This window comes from Nelumbo nucifera, chromosome 1 (assembly GCF_055504915.1).
Source record: "Nelumbo nucifera cultivar China Antique chromosome 1, China Antique-T2T, whole genome shotgun sequence".
NCBI lineage: Eukaryota > Viridiplantae > Streptophyta > Magnoliopsida > Proteales > Nelumbonaceae > Nelumbo > Nelumbo nucifera.
Genome location: NC_142649.1, coordinates 90,319,946 through 90,337,806, shown reverse-complemented (window position 1 = coordinate 90,337,806; position 17,861 = coordinate 90,319,946). Strand labels below are relative to the sequence as shown.

Below are 17,861 nucleotides of genomic sequence, written 5' to 3'. Positions count from 1 at the left end.
TTCTTCATAGGTGGATTCGTATACTTGATCCATCAGTAAACCTTTTCCAGCTTAGTTTGGTTTCGATTTCAGATGCAGATTCATCAATAAATCATTCAATTCAGTCACTATGGCCCTACTTTCTCCATCAATGCAACTTCCTGCTAAAAATATTTAATTTAGTTCAACAAATTATGCAAATAGGATCTGGATTTTATCCGATTGGGTTGTCAAATTTATCGGTAGTATTAATAGGGACCCAGGCCCTCTTTGGGAAAGAAATTTTAGAATTTTTGCCTTTCAGAGAATATCAGACTATTGTGTTGCCTTTTTGTTGATAGAATAATCTGGTACAGATATTATCTCATTGGTAGAGGGTAAAGCTAAATAGGTAAAAGACTTTGCTTTGCTTCTGCTTCAGGGACCATGCACTGCAACCATAGTTTGGCTTGTTTTATACACCTTTCTCTCAAAGTGGTAGCATCAAATTTTTGTCTGTAGGTCCCGGAAGAGTGAAGACGTGACATAGCCACAGCCACAGGAGAGTTCTGAATTCTGACCCAGCCCCAGGGCAGTGGGAACTGGGAACTACACTTCACATCAACACAGAAGAAGAGAGAAATTGCCAATTGTGCTAGCTGGCAAGTTGGATTAGAGGTCACTTTTATCACATCGGATGCCCAAACTGTACTAGCAGAGCAAAATCAAATCTATCATTGGGTTGGGTCTCGGTCGGGACAGTGTGGATCAGTCCCGAACCGATTATTCTATAAAATAGGCCCTAGAAGGCCAATGGATTGGACCGTGATCCGAAGTTCAACCTTATTTTGTCAGATTTGGATATCTTCTTTTTTATTTTCGGATCAGATTCCGATCATATATATATATATATGTGCGTGTATTATTTATATTGTATTTTTGTAAATTTTATATTATTAATTTTTTATAAAAAATATGTACATATATGATGAAAATAGTTGAAAAATATTTTTATTTTTTGTTTTCTTTATTTAAATTGTTATATTTTCTTTTTTTTTTAATAATTTATTAATTATTTCAAATTAAATCAGATCAGATCATTTTCGGATATGCGACATCCTATCAAATTTAAATCTGAATCAATATTTGTAAGATTCAATTGGCTCTTCAGATTGGATCAGACCTATAGTTTATTGGATTGGATTCGGATATTACCCTTGCATCCTAGGTCTCGGCTAAATGAGGTCTTACCGAAATAATCAAACCAAATTGACTAAAAACCAAAATAGTCGAACCAGAAAAGCTGAAATCAGAAATTTCGGTTTTAACCAAATAATCCTCACCCTAATTTCTTTTATACAAATTGGCCATTCATACTTAAACCGGCATTCTCATATTTGGCAGCTCAAGATTCTATTAATACACCATGTAATGGCTCCTAAATCAATGATTAACAAACCTAGAACCGAACTATCAGTTAATTGGGATAATCAGGTCCCATGATCCGATTAGACCTGATTATGCTTGACAATGACATCTATGATTATGTATGGTTTAACAACTTTTTTATACGAAATGATATAACAACTTGGAATTTCATTTTTGATAATATAACCTTAACAAAAATGATACTAAATGGCAAACTATTGATACGTTGATAAAACAAATGTTTTTAACCAAAATTATCTTATATAATAGATCATGTCATATCAATATATCTCTCTTTTCTCTCCTATCATTTATTTATTGCGGTTTTTATGAACTTTTATTTTTAAAATTGAATAAAATAATTCAAGTAGCTAATCAACTTTAAGCCTTTAAGACTTTCATTTCTCCTCATTCCTCATTAACTCACTTTTAACTCTCTTCTCTTTCTCATTAACTCTTTTGGTTATTTTTCCTCATTAATCATTCTGTTAACTCTCTCTCTCTCTCTCACACACACACACACACACATCTAATAACTCATTCTACTAATTCTCTCCTCTCAATTACCCCATTTATTGTGGCATTTTATAATTACATCTATATCCAATTATAAAATCTTTAGATCCATATCTACATCCAATTATTATGTTGAATTTTGGGTTAGACTTGGATTTAATCTACAACCATCTTATTGTGTTTAAAATGACCAAAAAATTAAAAAAAAAGTTTTAAAAAAACTAATTACCTTCAAAGTATAAATCTATATCTATCTATCTATCTATCTATCTATCTATATATATATATATAACATCAATTTATATAAATATAAAATATAAAATTTATCAATTATAAATTTTATCTAATGTATACATAATTATATAATATATGCATGAAATGATAATTTTTATTGGACTTCGATTTTAATTGGATTGGATGTGGTTAAATCTGCATCCGAATTGATTATGAATCGGATGAAGGTCCAACATTCAAATCCGAGATAATTGGATTTGAAGTCTAATCAGGTGCCAAATATTCAAAGTCCATTTAAGCAACCTCTAAAGTCGACTTGGAAGTTATATAAATATGATTACATAATATTTAGATAACAAATTTTATATTAATAAATAGAAAGAGATTTTATATATTTTATAATAAACTAAAATTAAATAAAAACTTTTATTTGTAAAAAATCATAGTTTTATAATTAGCATCAACAAGCATGTATCTGTCCTAAGTCCAAGCAAATATTATTATGCTTGGGGTGTGGCTCGAGCTAGGACCATCAACCTTAAAAACTATTAATACACTATCAAAATTTGGCTCAAGATCAATTAAATTTTTGGTTCTTTGGGCTACACAATGGGGGTAGCCCATTCCCCATAGCTCCTTCGGCTTCAATATTAATAATTTTTATCTAAAAGTAGTTAAAAATCAAAAAATAATGTATGCATGGGTACTCTATTTGGTTCAGTCCAATTAAAAATGTTTCATTGCTATTAAGGGTGCAACTTGGGCAGGTTGAGTCAAATTGTCAATCAACCCAAGCCCAACTGAAAGTCTTAAACCTTGAGCTCGGGCTTAGATTAATTTAATTATGACTAAGAAAGTTAATTTATACATTGATTTAATTATGGCTACAACCTAATATTAGCATCTTAAATATTTAAGTAATATTTACAAAATATTGTAACATCTAATCATTAATTAAGTAAAATAAAAAAATAACACTATCAAATAATATGGAAAAATTAATTATTTTATTAAGTAATTAGCAGTAATTTGTTATTTTTGTTAAAAAATATTAATATAATCAATAAAAAAATACTAAATTACCAAATTATTTTTGTAACAAATTACTAAAATAAAAATTAATTATTTTAAGAAACATTACATTCATTCCTTATAATAGTTATCAGTTTCTCTATAAAATTTATCCTTTCGAGCATAAAAAAATAACAAAAATTACAAGAAAATTAAACCCTTATATCTGATTGCAGGGAACAGCAAAAACCGGATTAAACAGATTCTTGTTAGGTAGACCCAACCCAGTTTTACAATCCATAGAGGCGCCTCTCTCTCTCTCTCATTTATAGCAGCTGTTAATGATAAAGGCGCAAGAGCCCTAAAAAATGGGTAAACTTTTGTCTATATATCCCTTCGTGGGTTCCACTGTTTTGTATATGTCCATTGAGTTCGGCCTCAGTCAGGGCAAAGCCCATGTAACCTTTTTTTTTATTTGAATTGGCTCAAAAACAAAACAAATACTAGTAAACTAGTTTGTGCAGTTCTTAGATTTAGGACTGCAAGCAGAAAACAGATCAGATCGAATCTTATCTGCCGGATTTAAATCGAATCCAAATTATAATTGGATATTAAATAGTATTAATAAATTAAATTAGAGTTGACTAAAATATTATATATTAGTAATAAAATAAATTAAAAACTAGCGGAGGGACCCTACTTCGCAGGGACTGGAATGGTACCGTAGACTTGTTGATCCATTGATTCGGTCTTTGGCCAAAAACTGTTAAATCAGTCAATGATTCATTGACTTGAGCAGTTGAACCATCGATCCATTAATCCGTTCAATAATTTTTGGCCTTTTTTTTTACTTTTTTCATTGGGAACCATCAAAGCAATTGGTTCCATTTTATCCTAATCTCCGTCCCTAGTAAAAAATCGTTGAATCCACCCATTAACCTAGGCGGTCAAACCGTTGACCCGTTAAATGGTTTTGGTCATTTTTTTTTTGTTGTATGAGTCACATGCTCGAATAACATAACACGTATGGCACTGCTTAATGGACCTCATACACTCAATTTTTTGCTTGTAATTTTTTTTTGTCAGAACGGGTCATCTGTTTTTTTTTTTTAATTGGGTACTGTTCAGTCAACCAGTTCCGTTTTACCCCAATCCCGGTCCCTGGCCAAAAACCATTGAATCAGTCAACGACCCATTGACCCGAGTGGTCGAACCGTTAACCCATTGACCCATTCAATAGTTTTTTGTCATTTTTTTATTTTTTTAATTTTTGTTGCCAGAATGGGCCATCAGTTCAAATCAAACGGTTGAACCGTCAACTTGAAAACTGGTGGCTAGAGTGGTTTCATTTTCAGGTTGTATGAGTCACATGCTCGAATGACAACATGTATGGTACTACTTAATGGACCTCACACACTCAATTTTTTGCCTGTAATTTTTGTTGTCAGAACGGGTCGTTCGTTCAAATCGGACGATCAAACCGTTGACTTGAAAACCGATGGCCAAAATGGTTCTGTAATTTTTTGTTGTTAGAATGGGTCGTCCATTCGAACCGAACAGTCAAACCATTGACCCAAAAACTAGTGGCTAGAACGGTTTCGTTTTTGGGTCGTATGAATCACACGCTCGAATGACATAACACGTATGATACTATTTAATGGGCCTCACAAACTCAATTTTTTGCCTATAATTTTTTTTTTGTCAGAACAGACCGTCTGTTTGAATAGGATGATCGAATCGTTGACCCAAAAACCGATGGCCAAAATGATTCCGTAATTTTTTGCTTGTAAATTACTGTAATAATCAGTAATTATTAAATTACAATAATTAATTACTGTAATAATTAGTAATTACTGGTATAATAATTAATTACTGTTATTTATAATTGTAATTAATAACAGTAATTAATAACTATTATAATAATAATTGTAATTTAAATAACAATAATTTATAATAGTAATTACCGTTATTATAATTAATAGAATAGGGGTGCTCTCACCTGGGAATCTACTCGCACGAGTAGATTCCATTTTTTGCATGGAGAGAGCAGAGATATATATATATATATATATGGAAAAACATATTGAAAATAAATTTAAAATATTTGACCCATTGACTCTAATAAAGAAACAGCATTAATACCAACTTTACTAATAAATAAGATAAAAATTTTTAGTGTATATATATATATCCAATTATAAATTGATTAATTGGACCAAATTTGAATTTATATTGGGGTAAATAGATACCATTTGCAAATTGTAACCCTACTTCAATTGCTTCACCCCAAAGAAAAGAAAAATGTCTCTGCCTAATAGTTCATATCTTTTTTCATGTCCTGGCCTCAAAGTCAAAGGTGAAGTTTTCAAATAGTTTTACAAAATTGTTTACTGAATTCCCTTATAGTTTTAAAGTCATTGGGCCTAAAAATTCTGAATTAAAAATTCTAATATTAGGATGAACCGTCATTCTCCCAATAATAAATGAAATGGGTGTGATTAGGAATAGGCTGTACCAGTTCCAAAACAATAATAATCAGTTCCATCTGACAGACTCAAAACCATCACAAAAAAAAAAGAAATATGACATGTATTAATTGGGACAAATGGGTCTGACCCGATTATGCTTGGGATTTATGATTACCTATGTTAATAAGAATTTAAAGCTTTGCTTTTGATGTAACAAGTGTTAATTGGCCCCAATCCAATGTTTAATTGAACATAAACTTAGAACCAAACCGACAAAGTTCAGTCAGTTCGGTTCTGTTGTATAGATTAGACCTGACCCATTGAGAACAAAAATCTAAACTGAACCTGAACGCCAAACATCATAAACTCTTCCCTACAACAAGCACTCCACAAGTTGGCCAAAAGTCATTGACCCTTACAAGATTACCAGGATCGGGTTTTTGAGGATTTTGATTCTTTGATTGGGCTAACCTCCAAACCTGCCATTGGCCAGCTTTTCTGTCGATGACACCCGGTTCAGTTCTTAAAACACTGCTTGTGACTCTGTGTCACAGCCTTAAGATGCTTGTTTGGTGCATAGCTGCCGTGCAGCTGAGCTGAGATGAGCCGACTGCTAACATGCATACCCAAAACCAAAAGTTTTGGTAACTTTACAGCTTTACTTGATTAACTTTTCAGGAGCAAGGGATAGCTGGGTCAAGTCTAAACAGTCTGGAGTCTGGAGTTCAGACTCCCCCAGACCTGACCAACTTGCCAGTTTACACTTTACACCCTTTTGGATTACTATAGAGCTACTACTACCTTCCCTGCTCTTGTTCTTCAGGGTTCTGGGCACTTGGGTTTTAACATCAAACATGTAATCTGCAGGTTTCGTATCCCATCCCACAATGCAAAACGCAGACATAAGATGGAGTTCAGTTTAAAAAAATCTTCTTTCTTTGCTATTTTCTTGTTTAGGTTATGTAGAGTCCCGCTAGGCGCCTGTGATTGTGACTGTGACTGTTGCCTCCGTGAGCATAGAACAATCCCACCTTCCTGCTTCTTGTCCTCTTCTGTTTTTTACAAGTCAAAATCGATAAATTTATAGATATCCAGAGGGCAAGACCCGAAATCTCAGTAGCTTGTTCTGCAGTTCCTTAGACAATGACCCTGACCCGACCATGTAATGATGTAAATCAATAGAGGAGATGCCTTAGCTGTATTCACTATACATCACTATACACCAATAATTCCAAACCTAGCTCTTACTTTTTTATTTCTTGTCCTCTTTTTCTTTTTCCTCAAAATGTTCTTGGCTATGAAAGATTTCAGAGATCAGAGATCACTCATTTGTTTTTACGTCGTTTAGACTTAGATTATTTCTTTATTTTTCTTCTCATGTCCTTGTCTTAGGCCCCATGTTACATTCTTTTGAACAAGGATTCCTCCACCTTTCCAGATTTAGCTGATTCACTAATTAAGATCTCTCTACTCACAGAGAATGCCCAAAAGTCATAGACAAACATTTTCATTCTGGGCGTCCCTAAAAAAATTTCATTGTTTCTCGGAAGCTGGCTGTTGGGTTTATCACTTTATCTTGTGTGTGTCAGTGTGGGGCTGATTGAAATCTTTATGGTGAAATGTCTCTTCACTCTCTTTCTTTTTTGCCGTTTATATGCTTGATTATTTTACGCTCCCATTTGTTCACGAGACTCACTCCTTCCACTATGTGTAAATTATCTTTTTCATATATATATGGCCACTTTCACTGCATGAAGCAAATCATTCACGTTAAAGGATATCAGATCGATATGGGAATCAATTCCTGTAGTGGAATATATTCTTTCAATCAAGTTCTTTATACAATTCCTTGAGTTAGAAGAGTCCGGAATTTTGTTTATGACATGCTTTGAGCACAAGTCTAGAACCATGAATCATGACCTTTGATGTAATTGCTTGGACCCCACCACAACTTATAACTAATTCAAAATCGGGACCCACAACACTGACATGTTCACTCGTGAAAGATTGTCCAACTTGATGTGCATGATTTTGTCTTTCGTTCATCCGGATGGGCCATACCATTACATCTCCAAGGCTTTAACCATGTCATATCAGAAAGATTTTGTTTGATCCATTTTTTCTCTATCTTTTATATGCATGTGTAAAGACTTTCATGCATGCAATTTATTGGTTAGTATAGGAATTGGAGGAAAGAAAAGCAAATGGAGTGGTCACATCTTTGGTGCTCTTCTAGTTGAACCCAACATGCATAAAGTGCTACTAAGATAAAGAAGAGTGGAAGGCATAAAGGTACAAGGTATAAAGACTTAAAGCTTTTAATATAGGAATAGGAGCTAGAGCTGAACGACATACAATATAATATGTAGCGCATGTGATGTTGGTAGGATCCAACAATGTATGGCATGGTTTTCAAAGCCAGACCGGACGGTTGGGCCGAAAAAATTGGAAATTGGTCTTTTAATTGGTTCCGTTTTTTCTAAAAACTGGATTTCTACCCAAAACCATTGATTTTGGTAAGCGAATTGTTGAATCGGGTGATTAATTGTTTGAACCGTTCGAACGATTTTGACCATTTTTTATTTTTTTGGTTTTTTTTTTTATTTTTCTATCAAAATGAACCAAGTATTCGGTTCAAACGGTCAGACCGTTCGATCCGATAACCAGACCCTAATTGATTTGATCACCGGATCGGTTTTAAAAACCATGATGTATGGAGTGCTGTGGAACATAGACGACAATCAAATTTTGTTCCCAGTACATTCAGAGAACACGTACCCCTTTTCCTGTTCAATACCCAGTCTTTTTATGTGTGTTTTTATGGTCAGGAGCTGCACTTGATGAGTGCGTTTAGTGCTGTTTTAAGTTTTAACCAATAATGACGCCCCATGCCAGACATCAAGTGTATATGCCCTACATCCACTCAATCTCTTATAGTTTGCATCAATGGCTAATGTGGGGTGTTATTATTTGCAAAACAGTTTCCAACGCAGCAGCGATCAAGTGCAGCTCATCATCCGGATAGGGTCCCCACAGTGTGTTGTCTGTTGTGTGCCCCAACAAGCGCTCCACAGCACATCTCCTCCGAGTATAGGAAATAATATTTCGCGCGCATAACTAACAGTACATCCCTTGGTGCTCAGGGGATGTGCTGTGGGGGAGTCCATCTAAACTCATTTATGATAACATTGAAGCTTGAAGAGGGATGCACCACCCTTGGCATTGATTGACATTGCTACCATGCATATTTGCAACACTTGATTCCTTGCAGACCTCCAATCAAGCACAAACAATTGGGAGGGAGTGAAACATGTATGGGACTATGGGAGGGAGTGCTATCCCAATTAAAGGAAAAATTTGCTTATGTATACTGTGAATATATACGTGTTCCACAAGAAAAATATCTGCTAAGGCTGCAATTTGGACTGGGTTAACCCGAATTCAATCCTAACCCAACTTGAAAAAGTTGAGTTGGGTTGGGTTGGGTTGATGCTCGGGTTAAGGTTAGGGTTGAAATTTATGAACCCTATTTTATTTCGGATTGGGTTAGGGTTGACCCCTTGGGCAATCCAAACCTGACTCTATAGTGTATATCCTATATAAATATATATTATTTATATGATTTATACATTGATTTGTTTAGGTGCATAATGGTTGTATAGCCACTACCACATTATCATTTATTTCATTCAAGATAATCACTTCATTTAATCCTAACTGGAAATACTAAAACCTTGATAACATATTTTATGTTTTCTAAATATTTTATTTTTTATCTCCTCTCTGTTGTTTGCTACCCATAAAAGATCTATTATAAGTCATCATAATAAACTATAGTCATTTTAAACACTTTTTTTTTTTGAATTTTGTACTTAAAGAACCAATAAAAACATTAATAAATAAATACTAATAAAACATATAATTAATATCTGTAATGAAAGTTAAGATCTAAGATTAAGAAGTTCTACAAGGTTTTAAAGGATGGGAAGAAGGTTGGGTTGGGCCCAACCCGAAGTTGACTTTGGGTTAGGGTTAGAGTTGGATAGGTCGGGTTAGGGGTTTAGAACTTAAGGTTGGGCTAGGATTGGCCTCAACCCAACCTAACCCGAACCGACTTGCAGCCCTAATATCTACTATGATGCATCACATGTCACCACCAATGAAATGAGAACACATCAGCTTTTAATTTGAAAGAAAAGCCAAAACATCGCATCAACCGTTTTGTTTTTTTTTTTTAATTTAAGAAATAATGTATTAATATTTCATTGGATTTGCACGCGTGACTACTGTTGCAGCATATGTGAGCTCCAGAGTAGCTTAATTCAGGCTTGAGTTCAGTTTTAGTTGAATTCGAATCTCGGATGAGCTTGACCAAAAGCTTACGAGCCTAGCTTAATTAATACATATATATATATATATATATACATGCATACATTATAGAATATAAAAATATATTTTATAATAAATATTATATAAATATATTTTATATTTTATATAATATAATATATATTATAAAATATGAATTTAAAATATAAAAATATATTTATTTTCAAGGTTTCAAGCTGAACTTGAGGTCATCTAAGATTTAGCCAAACCTAATGCCGGTAGGGCATATCGGCCTGTATCAATACTCTTTTTTTTGTTTTTTTGTTTTACTTTTTTTCGAACATGATTCAAAGGGACCGATTTATACCCCTTAAACCACTTGCCAACCCGAAACACCCCCTACAAGGGCATATCAGAAAGGTGTATCGAATGATGCATATCAATACTTTATACTTTATATATATATATATATAGTAAAAAGTGGTACTGTTGAGCAATACCATCCGTATTTACTAGTTCGTATATGAGGTGGTTGTGTCCCTTAATGCCTAACTGTTCGAATTCAAGTTAAATTATCTGGCTTTTGGCCCCACTTTTGGAGAATTGAGCCCTAGGTCCAATTATATGACCTTCATGTATGACTGCCAGCCAATGATCATCAAATTGACCCAAATGCAATCAAGTATAAAAAAAATCCAATCCAATTGAACTGGATAGGATCTCAATTGATAGATAAATTTGTAAATCTGTTTATAAAAGAATGGATTGGTTACGTTTGAGCGGTTTATTTTTCAGTACTAAGGGTCCCTTTGTTTCATTGGAACAAGGGTTTGGAATCGGAATCGGAATGGTTTAATTTCCATTCTTGGTGGAATTGGAATCCAATTTCTATTTTTAGTGAAATGACATTCCCCCGTTTGATGGAATGATCATTCCCTCCCTTCCTCCAGAATGTGACTTCCATTCAGCTGATTCTGATTCCAATTTCAATTCTCATATAAACCACACAGGTGGGGGTCAGAATAGACATTCTGATTCTGATTCCAAGGGGTTTTAATTCTGATTCTGATTAATTTCAACAGCAAACCAAACAGACCCTAAGAATTGTAACTTAATTTGAAACTGTGTTTGATTTCACAAGAAAATACGAGAACCAAAGTTGTGAAATTCCTTAGACTGGAAAAATTATAAATACAAATGCATGTATAGTACAAAACCTTTTATTTTGTATGTATTTTTAGGTTGTGTAATGCAAATTGCATTACTACAAATGCAAGGGAGTGCAAATGTAAAAAATGCAAAATCTTGTTTAGTTTTGTTTTGGATTTTACTTTATTATGTTTCATGCCTTAATTTACTTCATATGTACTGCAATCAAACAAAATAAGCTAAAATTTGAAACAAAAATAGGTCAAAATTTGCACTCAAATCATTTGCACTGTCATAGTTTTGCATCAGTGCAAATTTATTTGCATTGCAACCAAACACAACCTTATGCTTAGTTTGGAAGGAGTACAAATACAAATATATAGAACACAAAATCTTGTATTTTATATTATTTTGTATCTATTTGCATTTCTCTCTTATTTTCTATCAAACCAAACACAGCATAAGTCCCATCTAAATCAAATCAATTTCAATCTAAGCGAATTTTATTCAAACTCGAAATTGATCAGAATGAAAGAAAAACGCAATGAAATGGATGTAATTAAATTATAATATATATTTAATTAATCCACATTTTCACAATTATTAACCTATATATATTTCTGACCAAATGCAAGAAGAAAATGTGATCAAGGAAAGTAGCATTAGTAGAAAGTGTGGATGACAATAGTTTACCCAATAATTACTTTTCATTCAAAGTTTGAAAGCTTAGGTTTCCCGTGAAATTTCACACGTGAACCTAACAACTTTTGTTTAGAAGAAACTTGCCTGTAAATCATAGTCCTACCATCGATCACTACCAAAGGAAAACCACTGTACTATCTTTATTTGTTTATTTGTCGCTTTAGCTTCAATGTTCAAAGCCACCTTTGCAAAATATAAAGAAAATTCATACCCCACACACCTCTTTTTCTTTTCTTGATTAACCACTTTAACCAGTGTTGCCTTCATGTAATTAATCAAGATGGGTATAACCATGTAAGTTCTGTCTAGCCTTAGAGAAAAATTAAGAGGAATAGTGACAACAGTGTATAGAGTTATGCTCCCTACAGTGGGAACAACGTACCCTTTTTCTTCAGCTAGGTGGCCCTACATAATATGAAACTATGTTAATAACAAATCAGTGCTTTACCCTGTTTCAATTTTTTTTTTTTTTTGAGGAATGATCTGATCAGGAAGTCAGGATCAGCTTCTGTCTAATTCTTCAATAGTTTGTGTGCTTTATCATACATGTATACAATTAAAACCATCTGCATTTCTGATCAACAGAACAATGTCTTGAGTTGAATGTTCCTTACTGTTTCATGAATACCAAATGATCTGTTTTTATTAATGGCTGTCATAGATTGTACGACACTTTTGCACTTCCAGAGAGCACTGCTTCACATGTTATTACTGTGAAATTTTCACAAATCATTTAGATGCAAACCCACATAGATATACATCCTTTCAAGTGATTTCTTGACCTCCTGATCATTTATTTAAGTTGGGTAGATTAAATTAAAGAAGCAAATCAGAAATACTGTAAACACAACTCGAGCTTTCTGGGAACTCTAACAAATCAATCTCTTCATTCGCTGAAGGATCGAAAACTACACATATATATGGATAGTCCTTCGCACAAACTGCACTACACTGATATTACAAGAGATACTGAAGCTTTCTCCCTTTTCCTTCTTTTTTCTGATTGATTATTTTACACCATCTCAGAAAAAGAAAAAACAACACCGGGAGACTCGCCTTACTTCCCTCACAGAAAAGATTTGCTTCCTCCTTTTTATTCCATTTTATCCATTGTAGAAAGACCTCCTTTCCTGCAATTGGCAGAAACAGAAATCTGTCACGGAGAAAAGAAAATGTAGAAGAAATGCAAGGCATTGTATCTAATTAACCCATTTGCAATCTATGATGTGTTGAAAGATTTTGGCGTTGGAGTGGCTTAAAGAAAAATATAATATGCTTACCGTTCCTCAAAAACTCTTTTCATCAGTAGTGGTGTGGAGGAGGAGGTGAAGCATACACGTAGGGAGTTGGTGGCTTGTGCACCGGTGGTGGTGGAGGTGGAGACTTGTATTTATATACTGGGTGAGGTGGAGGTGGTGGGGGAGACTTGTACTTGTATACTGGGTGTGGTGGAGGTGGTGGAGGAGACTTGTATTTGTACACTGGGTGAGGTGGAGGTGGTGGTGGAGACTTATACTTGTAGGGATGTGGATGTGGGTGCTTATGTGGTGGAGGAGGAGACTTATACTTGTAAACTGGGTGAGGTGAAGGAGGCGAGTAGACGGGAGGAGGTGGTGGTGGGGATTTGTACTTGTACACAGGGTGAGGTGGCGGTGGTGGTGGAGACTTGTATTTGTAGACTGGGTGAGGTGGAGGTGGTGGCGACTTGTACTTGTAGGGATGTGGGTGGGGATGCGGGTGTGGGTGTGGGTGGCTTGGTGGTGGAGGAGACTTATACTTGTACGTTGGGTGAGGAGGAGGAGGTGGTGGTGATTTGTACTTGTAAACTGGGTGAGGTGGTGGTGGTGGCGGAGACTTGTATTTGTAGACTGGGTGAGGTGGAGGTGGTGGTGGTGATTTGTACTTGTAAACTGGGTGAGGTGGTGGTGGTGGCGGAGACTTGTATTTGTAGACTGGGTGAGGTGGAGGTGGTGGTGGTGATTTGTACTTGTAAACTGGGTGAGGTGGTGGTGGTGGTGGAGACTTGTATTTGTAGACTGGGTGAGGGGGAGGTGGTGGGGACTTGTACTTGTAAGGATGGGGATGGGGATGAGGATGAGGATGTGTTGGTGGTGGTGGAGGAGATTTGTAATGGTAAGGAGGGTGTGGGTGATGAGGATGTTTAGGTGGTGGTGGAGGAGATTTGTAATGGTAAGGAGGGGATGGGTGGTGGGGATGTGTAGGTGGTGGTGGAGGAGAGTGATAGTGGTAAGGAGGAGGAGGTGGTGGTGATTTGTAGTGATAAGGAGGAGGTGGTGGAGATGAGTAGGGGTAGGTGGCCGTGGTCTCTACCGGCAAGCTTATCAAGGAAAGCATCACCACTAGAAGAGTTGCTAAGTAGGAGGCCATTGAGGCACTCCTGCTTCCTTTCCTTCCCATCTTCCACAAATGGGTTTAGGCTGTGTCGTCTGTGGAATCCTTCACAGGTCTCACCCCTTTATATAGCTTAGTAATTTACCTCATAACCCTCAAAATATAAGGTAGTAAAAACCCATTAAACCCATGAAGGATGGAACTTTCTCTGTAGAAAAAACAAATCATACTTTGAATGGCTTTAATATTTAATGTCTTTATTGACTTTGGCTTTTCTTTTTCTTTTCCACAATTGTTGTTAACCCCTCAGAAGACATAAGAGGCTGCAGGCTGCAAGCTCAGCAAGAAATAACAAAACAACTCTGGATTTCCTTCATGTGATGATGCAATTATTCAAGTACAAAAAAGTCTTTTACATTCATATATATTTTTTTAGGGTCCCAAGCATTCTGTTCTCTCTCTCTCTGTAAATGCTTTTTATCAGCCAGATTGAATATAGCGGTAGGCACATCTCCGACAAAACCCAGAGCTGGGGGATGACTGGTTGGTAAATCTAGACTGAACCCAACAACCTAGCCTCACTAAACGGCATTTTGATTTTTGAAATGCTTATCAAACAATCTGGGTTTGAGATGAAATTCCCCCGACCCGAATTGGGGTGGGCATATTCCCCATATCCTTCCTTCTAGCTTTTTTCCTGCTGAATTCCCGCCGTGGGCCTGGTTCATGGCAGTGAACCCTTGCTCCTTTTTCTTTTCTTCCCGCCCTTTTCCTTTATCTCTTTTTCTTTTTCCTTTGGTAATTTGAAGCGTCAAGTTCCTGAACCTTCTGATTTTATCACTAATTTATTGAATTATTGCTTCTTAGTAAAGATCACTACACCTCCACTTGGAACTTGATTAGTGCAAAAAAACAGATAAAAAAATCATGGATTAAATAGACAACATAAAAGAAAATTTCTAACTCTAACATCACACAACCCCTTCAAACATAGATTCATCCACCACCTAACTACTCTAGATCCCATAACAAGACTAAATTTAACAATGTAATCTAATGGATTAGAAGAGATTAATTTTCTGTAGAATGTGGTCATGGTTTTCTGCAGTTTGTCCTCTGCATGGACCAGACATGGCAAATGATGGAGCATTGTGTACGAAAGCAGAGTAGGTAAAGAGTAAAACAGGGTAACTTTCAACATTAATGGCTACAGAAAAATCATACATGGATGGAGAGGTAAATACCCAAGTGGGCTTTACCTTTGACAGTACTGAGGCCAGCTTTCATTTCTTCATCCACTCAAATGGAGAGGAGATGAGACTCACATTTCTCCTAAAGATAAGATGATAATCAGAGTCACAGAGATGGGATAAAGTGTAGAGAGCATTGATTGCAATGTATGGGTGTTTTTCACAGTTGCAGATATTTCTGTCAGGTATAGGTTTTACTGCTGCTAACAGTCTTCTGCATTTCTTTTCTTCTTCCTTCAATCAAGCAAATCAAAGTAAGAGTATCACGCCTTCATTAAATGTGACACTGTATATCAATATGTCCACTTAGGCCCACATGTGTGCCATGTCTGATCTACAACCAAAAGCATATTACCCTTACACTTTCATGCATGCATCATGGAGTAGCAGGGTATCAATGCATGCTCATTAGAAAAGAGATTAAATCAATATAAACATCATTTTAGACTTTTAGTACTCACCGACACTGTATTTACATGTAAGGTCAAGTTAATATTATTTTAATTTCTTGGGGTGTCAGTAAGTCGGATCCATTTGAAACAAATCCGGGTAATTCGGAAGATGAAGGGCTAAATCTGAAATGGGTTGATAATAAATTGAGAAAATTCAAACATCCTCTACAGACAAGGACTCCAATATTTATAACCAACCATTGCCATTCTATTATTATATTGAGCTGATCATACACCTTCTAATAAAGAAAATTGGAGACTACGTACCCACTAACCCACATGTGCTAAATTGCATGTGCCTTCTGCTAGTATCATGTGCTAGTATCGTGTGTTTGGGAATCATATCCTCACCCGTCTATAATTGGCGGGTCGGGTCGGGTCGAGGGTAGCCTCAACTGAAGTAATTTTAATTTTCAATCTAATAATGGCAACACTTTGATCACACTACCAGTAAATCTTATGAATGTATAAATCTTTCAGACCATTGAAATATTTGGGTAGTGGAGACCTGCACTGACAAATAGGTTCTGTAGTAAGTAAGAGTTGTTCAATTTAACAATTAATCATTTATGTTAGTTTGAACCAGTGAAGTCACTGAGGTTGAGATTGAGATTGAGGAGGACTAACTAATTAATTAAGACATTGTTTAGTTTATTTGATGGGATTGAAGCCTAGGTTGTTGTCTATTGATGTTTGATTTTAGAAGCGCTGAATGCGGAGATTTAAGGGAAAGTGATTGATTGGTGAGTAGAAAGAGGCCATGTGAAGTGGGGGAGGGAGATGGAGAAAAAATAATTCACTAGGATGAGTGCAGACAGAAATCATATAAAATGAGAGCTTTGACTGCTTGGTAATGTCCCGGAATTGGACTAAACCAAGCCAACGGTTGGACCATGCACTCATAAACCATTCGACTGGACTTTGAAATGACATGGGGATTAGGGTTTGGATTCCTAAGAACCCAGCTGATAAGTTTCAACTACTGAAATCAAAATTCACTTCCACAATCCAAATGCCACCTTGTTGCATTATGGTCTAAAGATAAAGATAAAGCAGTAGAGAGATGCCAACCGATTCCACAAGGTTTGACAAACAGATTTTAGAATTAAAACCATTTGACAATCTGCCCAATTAGCTGAGCCAAATTAAACCGGCAAATTCACATGCAGCAAATCCCTTTTCATAATAGGGCACACCCGGTCGACCCTACTAATCAGTCCAGTCCAGGCGTCAAAAGACTGGTCATCATTTCAACTTTGAATCAATAGGATGGCATGGTATGGGATAGAAGCAGATTGCTTGGTGGAAACAAAAGAGTCTAACCCATAAAGAAGGGCTGGGAAAACAAGGAAAATAAAGAAAATTATTGGTGGGTTGAACATGTCTTTATGTAAAAGAGTGTCATCACTCATCAGTGATCAGCTTTCAGCTGCTGCGCAGAGTTGCTCACCTTCTCCTAACTCCTTAATGATTGCCTTAATTGCCTCGTATTTAGAGTCCTTCGAGGCCAAGCTGTCTGGTGATTGCATGCTCGTATGGTGCAAAGAATAATAAAACAATTTTAAACGTGAGTGGTTATCCGAGTGCGGCTGCCCATGGACCGGTGATACCCAGAAGCCATACACTCAGACACTGAATCTGATTTAATGACTCAATACTTGGGCAGGCTGTCCTTTGGGGAGGCTGATTTGAAGAGAGAGAGAGAGAAATATGACCCAGTTTTGGGTGAGACTCCCTCTAAATTAAAATCCATTTGCACGGATTGAACAGACCAATAAGATATATTAAATTTGGATGGATAGGATGGACTAATATGACATATTGGATTAGACCTGGTCCGTCCATAATAAATTTATATTGGAACGAGACAATTCTGATCCATTGATAGAAGATAAGAATATGGGTGTCAATGGTCTAGCTTTGAGTTGAAATCAATCTAAATTAACAGGAATTTGAACAGATTGAACAGTCTCTGGACCAGTGCAAAATGATTCAAAATATTCATTGGAATAGAT

At 35.8% G+C, this 17,861-nt stretch overlaps 1 protein-coding gene across 1 annotated transcript; it reads right to left on the bottom strand.

Moving 5' to 3' along the window:
* Positions 1-12,649: 12,649 nt before the first annotated feature.
* Positions 12,650-14,260, bottom strand: LOC104588863 (uncharacterized). Its single transcript, XM_088888409.1, has 2 exons — positions 13,073-14,260; positions 12,650-12,922 (listed from the first exon to the last, which is right to left on the bottom strand). The coding sequence occupies exon 1, from the start codon at positions 14,208-14,210 to the stop codon at positions 13,095-13,097; it is 1,116 nt and encodes a 371-aa protein (XP_088744535.1). The 5' UTR covers positions 14,211-14,260; the 3' UTR covers positions 12,650-12,922; positions 13,073-13,094.
* Positions 14,261-17,861: the final 3,601 nt, after the last annotated feature.

Excerpts from the sequence above, each read along its gene's own strand:
- LOC104588863 (XM_088888409.1), bottom strand. The coding sequence starts at position 14,210 with ATGGGAAGGAAAGGAAGCAGGAGTGCCTCAATGGCCTCCTACTTAGCA.